This window comes from Limulus polyphemus, unplaced genomic scaffold, assembly GCF_000517525.1.
Source record: "Limulus polyphemus unplaced genomic scaffold, Limulus_polyphemus-2.1.2 Scaffold1354, whole genome shotgun sequence".
Lineage (NCBI taxonomy): Eukaryota > Metazoa > Arthropoda > Merostomata > Xiphosura > Limulidae > Limulus > Limulus polyphemus.
In genome coordinates, this window is record NW_013666964.1 from 102,085 (window position 1) to 118,094 (window position 16,010).

A 16,010-nucleotide genomic window follows, 5' to 3' on the forward strand; every position below is an offset into this window, starting at 1 on the left:
AGGAAAAAAACTTTACAAAGGATAAGGGAGACAAAATGAGAAAACTTTACAAAGGATAAGGGAGACAAAATGAGAAAACTTTACAAAGGATAAGGGAGACAAAAGGAAAAACTTTACAAAGTATAAGGGAGACAAAAAGAAAAACTTTACAAAGGATAAGGGAAACAAAAGGAAAAACTTTACAAAGTATAAGGGAGACAAAAGGAAAAACTTTACAAAGGATAAGGGAAACAAAAGGAAAAACTTTACAAAGTATAAGGGAGACAAAAGGAAAAACTTTACAAAGGATAAGGGAGACAAAAGGAAAAACTTTATTTTCAGTTGGAACAATTGGAGCAGAACGAATGGTTAGTGTATATATAGTCTTGCATGAGTTGAAGGGTAATACAAATGTTTCATTTTATTTCCGTAAAGTGATCTCTTTATTTCTACGTTATTCCTGAAATTCGACAAAACACGACTTCATTAATAAATCTGCCAGCTGAAAGTATCACAAGGTGTCTAAAACAGAAGCCCAAACATTAAGGGTTAGTCTGTAAACTTTATCATACGAGATCAGCAAACAAAAGCAGGAATTGTATGAAAAAAGTCAAATTTCAGAAAATTGTCATCACTGGTTTGTTTGGTGGGAAATCGGACATAGTGCATTGTGGTGGCCACAGAGAAGTTTATCTTCAAACAATGCTAACTTAAACTCACATTTATATCTCCAACTGCTCGCGGAATACTTAGAACGACCCGTCATGCCTCGTAATTTGAGGGCCAAGAGTTCAAATCCCCGTCCCACCAAACATGCTCGCCCTTTCAGCCATGGTAGCGTTATAATGTGAAGGTCTATCCCTCTATTCGTTCGTAAAAGGATAGCCCAAGAGTTGGCGGTGGGTGGTGATAACTAGCTGCCTTCTCTCCATAATTATAATTTGAGTGATTTCATTCTGCACATCTTTGCTTGTATGTGTAGCATTTCTCTTGGCGTTTTCTACGTGTTTGTTTGTTTTTAATTTCGCGAAAAGCTACACGAGGGCTATCTGCGTTAGCCGTCCTTAATTTAGCAGTGAAAGACTAGAGACCAAACATTTTTAATTTCCTTTTATCTATGACTCATTAATCCACTAATTGTAATAAACTATTACAGCCGTCTGTGTTTTCTTATAGCAAAGCCACAACGGCTTGTGTCCATCGCGGGGAATCGTAACCCTGATTTTAGGTTTGTATGTCCGTAAACTTACCGCTGATTCACCGGAGACACATTTTTTTTTTGCCACAATATATTGGGAATAATATACTGGTGACTTGCATAGTAACAAAACGAAAACAAATTTCACACGATAAACAACCAATGCCTTCCTTCAGGTAGCTTTCTATAGAAAAAGTATGACGTGCAACACAAGAGGATAAGACTTAAAATCTAGAACTTATAATACTAAAAAAAACGAAACTTAAAAGATTGGCCATATCAATGGGAAAACTGCAGACAACACGCGGCATGGACCTGGTGAAGATGAAAGTTTTCGTTGAGTTCTCAATCTCAAATGTTATAGAACTTCAGATAAAATTGTAATTTGTTCTCGTGATAAATAACAAAAGATGAAAATACACTTGTCATTTGCTGGGCATTTCGGAGCAGACAGTTTTTGTTGTTCTTTAAACTACGAAGTAGATGCACGTTTTTAATTTCCTGAACAGAGTAAGAGGGGGTAGGGGAAGAAAACTGATAATAAAAGAAAATTACTGACGCATGACCTCTGTTAATAAGTTATGTTGATATGGATGATGTCCGACTTTATTCTCTGGTGGTCAAATCACAAACCCGTTCACTATTAAGGACATATCGCCATCAAGTAACTGACAGATAGATTTTTTTTTTTTACACAAACATTTCTGAAATAAGAAACGTTTATGACAGCATTTGAAATACTTATTTTGTTTAATCGAATACAATCAGGTAAACCTCACATTTTATATTTGTGGTTAAGCACAAAGCTAAACAATGGCCTGTCTGTGCTCTACCACCGCGGGTATCGGAACCCGATTTTTTCCGATATAAGCCCTCAGATAAATACAAGTACAGTTGTTTCTATTAGCCTAGCATGGATTTTTGTTAAAAATCTATTGTGGTTTTTCCTTACATATACACGTGAACGAATGGCGTGTTTCGTCGTATATGCTTTGTTTTATTTCTCACATTGAACAACTGAACTGGTTTTAAATTTCCCATTTAAATATATGATACCGTCAAAAAACAGTTTAGTCTCTAAAAGCCACATTTGTTTTACAAAACTGCAGCTAGAACTATTGATAACAATTGTTTTAAGTAGCAAATCTATGGGATTAAATGTAATCACATGATTGCTACAATATAGTGTTGGACTGAGAATTGAAAAAATTCCACGAAATGTGAACACCATGAAACTTTTTTTTTCTGCTAACTTTTTTCCCCTTTAAAACATTTATAATTGCACATGTAGTAAAAATAACTAACATTATCCTCAACAAAGCAGCTTGAAGCAGTAAGTAGCGGGCACCAGTGTCAAACTTCTCTTTGAAATTTAAAAGATGGGGGTTATTGCTCTCAATAGTTAGTAAGAAAACGAAACGTTTTAACATGAATAATTTTGGATACAATTAACACTCTAATTCCTAACGTATCATAAAATTCGTTTTAATGTTAGTAGTTGGCTATGTGGCCATAGCCTTATCATTCTACCAAAAAAACGAATTAGTTTATATTTAGGACCTTGTCCATAGCAGTTCGAGTATATTGTCCATAGCAGTGCCTAAGTATAAGCAGTGCCTTGAGTATATTGTCCATAGCAGTGCCATGGACAATATATTTAGAGTACTGCTATGGACAATATACTTAGGGCACTGCTATGGACAATATACTCGAGGCACTGCTATGGACAATATACTTAGGGCACTGCTATGGACAATATACTTAGGGCACTGCTATGGACAATATACTTAGGGCACTGCTATGGACAATATACTTAGGGCACTGCTATGGACAATATACTCAAGGCACTGCTATGGACAATATACTCGAGGCACTGCTATGGACAATATACTTAGGGCACTGCTATGGACAATATACTCAAGGCACTGCTATGGACAATATACTTAGGGCACTGCTATGGACAATATACTCAAGACACTGCTATGGACAATATACTCGAGGCACTGCTATGGACAATATACTCAAGGCACTGCTATGCGAGTTTGAAATTTTATACTACCACGAAGAAAGGGTATTTTCCTTCTGGCTTTCCATAGTTAATTAGTTTCAAGTTACAGTTAAGTAGTGAAACGATAAAACATTTGTTTTTTGTTGTTGTTTTTTCAGCTGCCACTTTCAGAGTTGTTGATCTATCAACGTAGCAAAAAAAAAAAAGTAACTAGTGCCTAAATCATAAGTTGTCATATTAAATTCATAAGAAGTCGAATATAGTTATAAGTTACAGAAAACAGGTAATTATGATGTTTTTCTAAATTTTTGTGACTAATTCAAATGAGACGTTTTAATAACAGTAAAGGATGTATATGTGACAATAAATCGAAAATTTTTATTATGCACGATGAATTATTTTCAAAATATTATTATTATGAAATATTTGGGTGAATAATTTTGCTTTGGTATCTCTCACTTGAATTATTACATTATTATAGATTATTTATTTTTGTTATTTTTGCTTGTTGTTATGTTTAATGTGTTTCTAATGTCGTCTTACAATTTAATAATGTTCTTTGCTTGTTATTTTCGTAGACTAGATGCCTTGTATGGGATATTCCTGATTAACAACGATTTAACCTATTTATTTAAAGCACATATTTTTATTTTTGTTGGAAGGTGACTTAAACTATGCGAGTTTCCGTGTAGTTCTAAAACTTAGGTTTATCAAAATTTCTTGTTAAGTGTTACTTTCCTTCTTTGTTTCTTTTTTGGGATTTTCGCGCAAAGCTACACGAAAGCTATCTACACTAGCCGTCCCTAATTTAGCAGTGTAAGACTAGAGGGAAGGCAGGGTCATCACCACCCATCGCCAACTCTTCGGCTACTCTTTTACCAACGAATAGTGGGATTGACCGTCACATTATAACGCCCCCACGGCTGAAAGGGCGAGCATGTTTGGTTGGAAGATTGCGACCCGCAGATTGCGAGTCGAGATCCCTAACCACCTGGCCATGCCGGGCCGTTAAGTGTTACATGAAAAATAAATCTGGCATTTGATTAAAGTGTTATACTGGTTATAAATAAAAATAAACGAATCTACAGTTGCTTGTTATCCAAGAAATAATATAACATACTTATATATTCATTATTTCCTTAAAATGGATATAAAATATGCTGACGTTTTTGATAGCTTTTCCTCCAAAATTGTTATACATTTTCCCCAAAAAGTAGCCAGCAAAATAAAAAACTGTTACAACACTTAATGTGTGTTGGGTTTCTTAGCAGAACAAGACTTTAGTACAAAATCCAGTTTAAATTAAAATTTATGTTTATGTAACTAAGCACCGTTGAACAGAATATTAATTTTATGTTTTTCTAGTCTATTAAAGCTTAGACACTCAACAAAACAAAATGAACCAGGAATGTCACAGGACAAAATGATGAATATTTTCCCTGCTGAATCGAGACTTTAAGACTGCATTACTTTCAACTTAAAGTAAAATTTCGGACTATTAAGGTTCGCCTCGTTGCTTTGATAATATTGTAAAGTTAAGACTATCACTGTAGAATATTACGTTACTCGTGTGAGAAAACTAACAGTAATTGGAAAATCGTTCCTTTTTTTTTAAATGCGAGAACAAATTAACAAATTTTACGGTTTAAACGCCAAAAGCTGGCAAAGCATGGGAATCCAATGGACCTAAAATGTGTGGTAAAAATCACTTAGACTGTATATATAATGACCAAAGCGCTACTTCAGCCTAATCTACTCATTCCATTATTTGATTTAACAACCTATTATTATTTTAATACTGGCAGATAAATTTCCTAAAACAGTGATGAATAAATAAAAAATGTGCAGTCAACCCAATCCTAATGCCTTAGACCATAGCGTATAAGTATATGCAATATGATTGTCTAGTGGGCCATTTACAACCGTATGTGTCATTCCATGTATTATTTCAATAAAGAAAAATGTATTGCATTTGGTTTAAATCAAAGTTGACTGACTACAATGCATTGTTGTAAAAATGGTCAGTTTTCTATGCAATGGTTGCATCCAGCATAATAGAGCGCTCAGCTTCACTAAGTAGCCGCAGGGATTTTTTTTTTTCCGCTGGATGCTACCATTCCTTATCATTTTACTGAGCGCAAGAAAAGACCGCTAATGAAGTGAGCGATTTTGACAGTTAGTTTGTTTGTTTGGAATTAAGCACAAAGATAAATGATGGGCTATCTGTGCTCTGCGTTGTAAATCAGCAGACATACCACTGTGATACTGGGGGCTTGGCAGTTAGTACAATAAAATCATGCATGTATATAATACCAACATGAAATATATATATATATAAACTGAATAACAGCAAATGTATGCTCAAACACATTCTTCTCTTTAATTCGTTTTTTTTTTCATTCATGTTCCTACCTTCAAAACATTTCATTCAATCAATCAACAGAGAAAGTTCCTTTTTTGTTTTTTTCGTGAAATATGATTATCTTAATTTTTGTCCACCCATTGGCTTTCTACCTAAATCCATACCAAGAAAAATATAAACTAAAATGAGAATGTGGTGTCTTTGTTTCAATAAGCTATCAGAATTATTAGCTTTTACACTACTAAGGGAGCAAAGCTGGGTATAAATAAGGAAAGATGCACTAATATAATTTATTCATGGTTACACTTATTATTATTTTTTATTTGGTAAAAGTTTGTTTTCAATTTAAAACAATGAAGAAGAAATGCACCATAATTTCTTTACAGTATGTTAATATTTTTTTAAAAAAAGATATATTTTTCCCTATGGCTAAGTGGATTTTTGTTTTGTTTGTTTGGAATTAAGCACAAAACTACACAATGGGCTATCTGTGCTCTACCCACCACGGGTATCGAAACCCAGTTTCTAATAGGCTAAGTGGATATTAATACGTTTTGAGTTCGCCTTTCTCTAACAGCCGCCAGAGGGCGCAAAAGTCATGCTGGTCAACAAAGGAAGAATGTCTTATGTTTCAAGAAAACTATATGTAATCTGGCCATCCAAAAACTGCTTACAATCATTAAAACAAGTTGGAGATCATTGAATAGAGTTTTCTGTTTTTCAAACTTGTTTTATATCCCCACCTAAAGAAAGGGAAGTTGATCTTGTTTTTAAAACTTCGCTGTAATATAAATGCTTGTCTACAAATTAAATCCTCGAGAAACTGGTTAAGACTAAGAGATTCTATGTTTGACAAATCTTCTGAAAAGTTAAATCTAATGAGAACTTACAATATTTTATATACTTAATTTCACATTTTCTAAGAATCTTAGGTCAATGATGCCATACTATTTTTAATAGAAGCCAAAAAGACATATTTCATAAAACTTAATCTAATAATGAAACCAACCATAAAAATAGTGAGGGAAATCAAATTTTGTCAAAATGAATAAATATATAGAGAAACATTTAAAAATGTCTAAACAGTATAGAAAACATTAACATCAAATTGAAGTTTTAATAAACCCAGAGCGATTCAGAAAATTTGGACGCATTTAGAACTAACTTTAAAAAAAAGAAGTAAGGCATTAGGACCTAAAAGCCTAGTGAAAATGTAGTTTAAGAAGAAACGTAGCATAGAAGTAATATATGGAAAAGTAAAATAAATTACGATGAAGAAATCAATATACATATCTGAAAGGTGGCAAAGTGTTCCCAATAACGTCACAGAACGTCGATAAAATTAAGCCTAGATAGCTGCACAATATATAGTCTTAACGAACTAACTAAAGTTATACAAACTTTCGAATTATAGAAATAGTACTCACCATATGAAATGATTCAGCTCTAGACAATTTTCTTTTGAGAAAAGTAGTTTTCTAGCAATATGAAATAGCTGGTAGCTAATATGATAAACGAAGTAGTAATGCTAATACTACAAGTAGTAGAGGATCTAGGAGTGAAGTCCACATTCCTTATTTTTATATTTTCACCTTTATATTACGTAAAAAAAGCCTAAATTGAGAAAGCGGTAAAAGAAATTTGTATTTTTCAGCCAGTAATACCAAGCAGTGCTCGAACACATCATTTTCTTGAATGTTTTCAGCTATAACTGCATTATATTTATATACCACTGCCACCACCCATCGTCACCACAAACCACAATTTTTGCTACTGTATTATTGTATTATATAACTCTTTCAAGTTTAATTGCAAATTTCAAGCCTAAAGTTATACGTCGCTCGACTGGAAGGCTTACTACTGGTAGTTTTGATTGTGTTATTTTCTTTTTAGTGCCGCCTGCGCAAGATAGCTAGCTAATCTTATTTTTAGCTGCCTCGTCCTAATTAGGTCACTAGTTCATTATGTATTAGGTCAACCAATAGGCCTAATAGAATGATTTTTAGCACCTCATTATCCACGAAATATGATTTCTTAAGGGTAGGTCCTATCGACTTGTCCCTTAACAAAACACAAATCAGTTAATTATAAGCATATCTAGGCCTAAGTCAAGTGGAAAATTCAGGCTAGGCTCATACTGATAAGTTGATCACATGTACATTTTGTTAGGGATTGTGGGAATTTCAACATTTTGTGAGGTTTTGAATTTCTTTTTAGAAAAAATTTCAAGTAGTCACTGACAAAAAAATGTGTTTAATATTTTTAGTTTAACTGTTGTAAGATATATGAATTTAATGTGGTGAAGAATTTGATTATAAAAATCTTGGTAAGACCTCGCCAATCTTCAAAGTTCAAGCCGCGCCGAACAGAAATCCAAAATGGCGCAGACCACTGTGGCTAAGAAATCCAAGTTCTTGAGTATATGAAAATATTTTAAATTGAATACACGTCTATTTATTGGACGAACATCGTTCACTATAAAGTCACTAATTATTACTGACCAGATAAAGTGTTTCTACTTGAGAAGTATTGTCAATGAAAGCAGACAACAAGGTGTTCAGACAACAGACTAATTGATGCGGTAGTAAATAGTTATAACTAATAAGTAAATTGACCATACGAAGTGTTTTAGCTATTAATGATCTTCTTTTGGGAAGAGAAGTTTTTCTTGTAAAGTGACTAATTATTATTTACTAGATGGAGTGTTTCAGTTTGAGATGCACTGTCGATAAAAGTAGACTGCAAAGTGGGCAAACAAAACAAAAAACAACTAATGTTACCATTGAAAATAGGCCTAAGTAGATCAAACCTAGGGCTAAACTAAAGTATTTGACTTTATCAAGAAGTCGTCATCAGAATTAGATGTATTTAAAAACAAAAACAAGAAAAAAAACAAGATGTAGAGAGATTAACCACGTATTAAATAATGATAAGATTAATACAATTATCCATTTGGTTCAGTTGTGGTTTATATGCCTTAATAACATAAACATATGTCTCCAACAAAGGATTTCTGAACAGGCTTCTTTGTCTAATTACAAAACTCGTGTATATTCAAGCATACTCCATAGAAATTTTTCCAGGGAGGGTCAAAGTAGTGTAAAATTGTGAATTGAATAAAAAAATTCGTATACATATGCTAAACAAATAAATAAAGAATTATGGTTCTCATATTTTCCAGGGGGAAGGTGCCCCCCCCTGAGGACGTTTGTTGAACTACTATAACCATTGGTGCATAAAGGGCAGGTATATTTGTAGACAACTAAGGATTTTTATAATTTCTGAACCCTTTTCTATGAATATGAAGAAACTTCCAAGACGAAATTTCTAAAAGCACATCTGACAATATGCAGTTGAGGATAAGCATTGCTGAGCAATTAGAAAATATGAGATTTTAAGTTGAAATATTCATTTCCTAGATAAGGAAGTTTAAGGGTTTTAGAGAGCTTATCAACTGGAGGAAAATGCAAAGATTTTGTAAGATTAGAAATAGTTTCCATTGCCTTTTTAAAACCGAAGAGATAGGCTTACTTGCAAGGCCTTGGTCTTTTCAAAACCATTTACATTCATAATTTAAATATATAAATGTACTTTCAACAGTAACTGGAGTTTATTATTAGACCTAATTTCCAAAATAAATATAACACAATTTACATCTCCAGAAAACTGTTTTTATTATAATTACAATTTGTTTTACAGGTTTTTGTAGGATATAACTCCTGTGGACTTAGTATTGGCTATGAAATCTAGTTTAAAAGAATGAAAGTTGCCATGGTTTTTACGACTTAATGGAAAAAAATTGCATTTAAATTATTAAACATAACTGTGTTTCGTAGTGGTTGATATTCAAGAAGAATTTATATTATTTGTGTATATATATTCTTTCTATACAAAAAAAAAAGCTTCAGGTAGTGAACCAAGCCTGGAATATTTCTAATACACAGATTTTCTATCTGGTAGAAGTGAATTAAATCTCATAAACCTCTCTCATTTTTTTTTAGTTCTGGCCAGGCACCCCGTAACATGGCCACAAATTTGGGATCTTCAGCCATAGAAGATAGAAAGGTAAAGAAAATAGCTTTGTCTTACACTTATATGCATTTGAATAGACAAAAATTTAGTTCTGGGATGTAAAACCTGTTCAGTCAGTTTAAACTTCTAGGTTTTTTGAATGCCTCACACAGTCTTAGTTTTAACTTCATTATTTAGGAAAATTTTCGCAAGACTCTTAAGTTATGCCATTTGGATTATAAAGCCTAAAGTCTATAAATGCACTTTTGTTTTGAAAGTACCAAATTAATCATTTAATGGTAGAAAGGTATAAGGGTAGCATACCGTTCCGTAATGTTTTAAATTTGTTTGAAGTGAAAACTGACACCAACTGGGCAGAACACATACCTATATTAAAAATTGATTTAATAAAGTGGAATTTGAAAGCTGAGTTGGCTTCATTTTAACTTCCAACATCACAGAACAGCGTGTCACCATTAAATATTTCTATGCATGCACGTGGCAGTAGATATACAACCTTAAATGCACTATTTCAAGTGTTACGGTAGCTTATTTTAATAAAACCCATCATATACTGTACGTGTGTTGGAATTATATGTATCTATTTCATTTCCCGATTTACTACAGTCATGAGTTTTCTGTTTCTTGCATAACTAGGTGAAAGTAAAGATGTTGAAAATTGTATGTTTGAAATAGAGTGACATGCTTGATCTATTGTTTTATCTAATACAACATAACCTATGCACAATGTGGGACTATTGTTCCCGAGGCTTTCCTTGCACACCCATCTATGGAAAAATCAAAAATATAAACCTACCCCCTACTTTGCAGGAAATCAATTCTCTTTTAAAACTTCTGCAATATTGCTGGGCTCCACTATTGCCGTTAGCAACTCATTCCACAAGTCAGTCACTTTTTGAGAAAAGCAAAAGTGTCTTAACTGGAGCCTAGCCTGTTTTTACATATCTTAAACTTATTTCATCGTGTCCTATTATCTTAGCACAAAGAAATTAGAGTTCTTAATCCCAATGATCCCCCAGATAATCTCATAAACTTCATAAGGTCATCTCTTACCCTTATTTTCTTAATAGAAAATAAGTTAAGAGATCTTAACCTATTCCTTTTGCTCATAAGTTTTTTGAAGTACCTAATTTCCTTTTTAATAATATCCATGAACATCCCATAGTTTTGCAAGTCTTCCAATATTTCTGTCAATTTAAACTTATAGGATTTCTCCCTGATTTTCTCTTTTATGTCTTTAGTATGCTGAGTGGTTTGATCTTCCCTATTATCTTTTTCTTCGTTTTAGGATCACCTTATCTGAAATAAAAAGAATATTATCTTTTAAAAATTCATAAATATCACCTTTTATTCATTGTCCCAATACACTAATAACATTTTTTTCTCATGTCTTCAAAATTGGATTTCTCAAAATTTGGAACTAAAATTTAGTTTCTTTTTACCTCAACATGTAGAAAAACATCAAACCTAATTATGCATCGTTCCCTGACTAAAATGTGTAAATCTAAAATGACATCCTCGCTAGTAGGTTCTCTTGTTATGGAAAACTGTTGAATCACTTCAAGAAATTTCTCTTCTTGCTACTTTATTTCATATGATCCCAATCAATGTGTATGTAATTAGGTATCAGATAATTCAGGTGCTTTAATATTCATCAGGTAGTTAAAAAGTATTGCAATAGATCAGCATGCTCCAGAAATGCACTTTGGTTGCTTAGTGATTTATAGTTTAAGAACTCTTTTGGTGACAGAAATATAATAACTTTGTGTCCTCTGTTAACTGTATACCAACAACTTGTCTATAGGTTTTTATAGAGGCTGTGAAATAACAACAGAATTTCCAATAATCTTCAACTGTTTCCACTCCTCGATCATCATTAACTTTTGGATACTTCAGTAATTTCTTATAGAGGACATACTAAAATAGCTTAAGCCTATAATTTTATATAAACAAGCAACCTGGCCAAAACCCTGTAAGACAAACTGAAATGTGGGAGTAGAAGAATATTCTCAAAGTGGGTGTGCAAGGACAGCCCTGAAGGATCAAATGGTCCCTTGTTGTCTGTATTATGTTACGTGTTTTTATCTAAAGTGATAGAGGGTGTCTTCAGTTGAAACCCAAAGAGCAGTGGGGATGCAACATTTACCAGATTTAACAAGCTTCATTTGTGGTATTATATCAGCTGCTTAATTTTAGATTATGATAAGCTAAGTGTGAGTGCTTAACTCCTGGACATCGTATGCCTTAATCACCATTCACTACCTTGTAAACATTTGTGGGCATTAAGTTATTCCTAACGATACACATTAAGAAATGAGATAGAAAAAATGATTAAACGATAGTGAATAAACATATTTTTAAACAGGTTATCAAGCATTAAGCTTATCTCTTGAAGTTAGGATTCCAGCTGCCAAGTGGTAACATCCTTATCTATAAACAGAAGACTTGATCATTAATCTGATTATGTTATTATTTCTGTCCTATATGTACGTTGGATTGCTTATTTAATAATAAGGGGAAAATATATGTGTATACAGTCTTAATGCAATTATCACTTACTGAAAAACCTTTTTTTTTAGCTCTACGGTAGAAGAAATTATGGGTACATCAGGTAAGATTATACAAAAATACTAAAGCAGAAAAACATATTATTAAATTCAAAATGTTGCCTTTTAATTTAGATGAAATATATATATAATATAATATAGGTATAACAAGAGATCATTCAATATTTAAACTTGCCTTTGTGAGAGGATAGCCCTGAAGGACCAAATGGTCTCTTGTTGTCTGTGTGTTGTATTTTTGAGCAAAGAGGTAGTAATATCTAAGGAATTGTACCCACAGAGCTATGGGATATAACAATTATCAGATTTAACCTCAATTCACAAATTTCACATAAGGAATTAAAAAAAGATACTTCATTTCATTGGACAATATGACTGCATTAATTCTGAGATTGTTAGGAAAAAAATTGGAAAATTGAAAAAAAATGATAAGGCTCTTGGGCCAGATAATATTTCCCCAAGGGTTTTGAAGGAGATTAAGAACTGGATATGTGAACCACTTATTACTATTTTTTCTAACTCCTTGAATGGTGGGCAGATGCCAAAGGATTGGAAGTTAGCTAATGTCACTCCTTTTTTTGAGGGAGATAATAAAGATTGTTCCAATAATTATAGGCCTATTAGTCTTACACCAGTTGTGCGAAAAGTTTTGGAAAGTCTGATAAAAGATGCTTTGCAAAGTCATTTAACAAAGCTTATAATTGTATTGGATAGTCAACATGATTTCACCAAGAGAAAACCTTGCCTTACAAATCTTTTGACATTCTTTGAAAAGGCTAACTGCTTATGTAGATGAGGGTAAAGGTGTATATTTGGTGTATCTGGATTTTCAGAAAGCATCTGACAAGGTGCCACATGAAAGGCTTGTAAAAAATTATCTCTTTGGGTATGGAGAATAAGTTAGCTGGATGGAAAAAAAGCAGAGGGTTGCTTTAAATGGATTTCAGTCAAGCTGAATTAATGTCACAAGTGGAGTACCTCATGGCTCAGTTTTAGGACCTTTGCTCTTTTTGATTTATATCAATGACATAGATGATCAATAAATTACTTAAATATGCTGATGATATTAAGGTCTTGGGTGTTGCTAGCTGTGAAGAAGATGCTGCTGCTTTACAAAAGTATTTAGATCATTTAGTAAGTTGGGAAAATAAATGACAGATGGATTTTAATTATAATAAATGCAAGATAATACATGTTGATTATCATAATTTGAATTATAAATATAATTTGGAACGGAATAACCTTAACAGTGTCATGTAAGAAAGGGATCTTGGTGTAATAGTTGGTCAGTTTCTTAAGCCATCCAAGCAGTGTGCTGTTGTTAGTGGTAGGGCAAGTAGGATTTTAGGTTGTATCTACAGAAATATTGAATACAAGTCTAAAGAGATTATAATTTCATTGTATAGGTCACTGGTTAAGCCACATTTGGAGTATTGTGTTCAGTCTTGGGCTCCTTATGTTAGGAAGGACATTGAATTGTTGGAAAGGGTTCAGAGGAGGGTTTCTTGAATGGTGCCTGGGATGGAGGAGAGATTAAGATCTGTGAAATTGTTTTGTCTTGAAGAAAGAAGATTTAGAGGGGGTTCTGAATGAGGTGTTTAAAATTGTAAAGGGAATTGATAAAAGTTTAGTGACTTGGATAAGTTGGATTACAATAACCGAGTCTTATAAGAAAAATTTATATATGCACTGTCTAAAATATATTGCTGAAATGACTGAAATATTGATATTAAAAGCTATAATAAATTTTTTTTGTTTTTGGGAGAAGTTAGTATTCTAAGGCAAAATTATGTGATAAAAACTGTAATCACATTGCTTTTCATTCTATCCGTGTTGAGTTGGACCAAATCTTTGGTGTGCTTTATGTAAAGAAAGGTCATTGTTTTAACTAGGAAAGAAAGATTTAGTTTTGAGTGAGTTGTCGAAATTAATTAATTTAATTGTCTGTTAAATTTCTAGAAAAATGTGAGAAAGAATGATAGAAGGTAAATTGATACAGTAAAACTATGCAAAAATACAATTTTAAGATGATTAACCAGTAGTCTACTAGTGTCATAGATATTTGGTGTAGTGACAGGTTTTTGGCTAGTAAATTTATAACAGTATTAACATTTCATAAGATTGAAAAGTTTTTCAACTTGTAAAGCTCCTGAAGAGATAAAACATTTCTAATTAGCATGCTCATTTAATTATAAATGACGGATTTAAAACTTTATTACTTTGGGGCTGTTTTCTGAAATGTTCACATATTTGTTTTAACTTTTTTTTGTTGTTGTTTATGAATATAGACATTTTTCATTTGTTTGCACCATTGGATTCTGTGTTGTATTGGTTTTTACGGAAAGTGAAAAGAGGAAAAACCTCTCAACCGATAAACCAGTGTTTTGTCATGTATTAGATATCCATATATTTTCAGCTGATATACGTAATAAGTATAGCCTATTTTCTAGAACTTGCTTACAATACATGATTAAAATACAAGTTTATTGAGTAGAGTGACACATTAGAGAGCCACATTGAGTAGAGTTTTTTTTAGGCATGCAATAACCAGCAAGAATAAAGTCAATATTTAATTCGATATGTTTTGGGGTAAATTTTGTCTCTCCATCCCATAAAATGTACCACTTTGTTAGGTTCGTTTTGTCTGAATACCACTACACTGTATGTTTAAAAAGTTTTGTTCGTCTTTTCTTTGGCTTTCTTAATAATTCTTGATACATTGTTAAAATAGATCCCTTGTATTTTCAGTTTTGTTTAGAGTTTTAAGCATCATGGTTCTGTTTCAGACCTCCAAATATACGGCGAGATAGCCAAGCCCAAGTTACTCTTAAGGGCTGGTTATTCCGGCTAGAAGGAGGAGCCTTGAGACAGTGGAAGAGAAGATGGTGTGTCTTGACAGACTACTGCTTGTTTTACTATAAAGGTACACTGAAATAAATAAAATTAACGGTTTAATTACATCTCTGAATCTGTACGATTCTGATGTTAATCTTCAAACTGAAAACGGTAATATTACAGCAAAGTATCATTGCATATGTGTAACTTTAAAGCACGAGTAAACTATTGCAAGAATTACAGAAGTAATGCCACATTTCAAGGTTTGTCAGCACTATTTACAAACACCATTTTAATGTTAGGGTTTTAATTATCAAATAAAATTTAAAATTCTGCTCATTATTTTTTTTACAGGGTGATGAATATTTTTGTAATTTTTACTTTAACTACTTTTTAAAAAAAATTAAGATATGTATGTATTGTTAGATCTTGGAGAAGACAAACTTCTTGGGTCAGTAATTCTCCCCAGTTACAGGATTTCACCATGTTGTGCCAATGACAAAATAGCAAGGAGGTTTGCCTTTAAGGTGAGAATTTATGCATCTGATAATGTAGCAGTAGAACAAATTGGTGTTGTGGAACCAAATGTTTAATGAGGTTTCCCAGATAAATGAAGAAAGTCCACGTCAGCTACATATGTTGATAGTTCCTCTTACAAAGGCTCAGTTAAAAAAAAGCTATGCCATTTACACACTTATACCACTCAAAAATAAATGTAAAGTAATGGAATATAAATAAAGCTTTTGCATCATGTAATAGTGTAGTGCTTGTATCTGTGGTAACACAATGTGACTTGCAGAAGAGGGAAAAATACGTTTTTTTTATTTTTCTTTTTTTCTAACTTTTTATTAATCTTAAGTAAAATTATCATTATTAATAATCTTTCATATATTTTCTACTATGGAAGAAAAAAATTATTTTTTTAAATCATCTGAAAGTTGATTTGTTTAACCTGAGTTAATTTGGGTAAAACATTTCTCACCACATTTTAATTATTTGCATCTTATTGGGTATGACAGTTACTCCTTACTA

The 16,010-nt window shown here is 32.5% G+C and overlaps 1 protein-coding gene across 1 annotated transcript in view; it reads left to right on the plus strand.

Annotated features, from left to right (window-relative positions):
* Positions 1-15,586, plus strand: part of LOC111086717 (pleckstrin homology domain-containing family A member 4-like) — a 50,482-nt gene extending 34,896 nt beyond the window's left edge. Inside the window, exons 3-6 of the mRNA XM_022390673.1 lie at positions 9,549-9,612; positions 12,159-12,190; positions 14,930-15,066; positions 15,405-15,586. Coding sequence (XP_022246381.1) covers positions 9,549-9,612; positions 12,159-12,190; positions 14,930-15,066; positions 15,405-15,571 — 400 coding nt within the window. The 3' untranslated portion in view covers positions 15,572-15,586. The remainder of the gene's footprint in view (positions 1-9,548; positions 9,613-12,158; positions 12,191-14,929; positions 15,067-15,404) is intronic.
* The last annotated feature ends 424 nt before the right edge of the window (positions 15,587-16,010 follow it).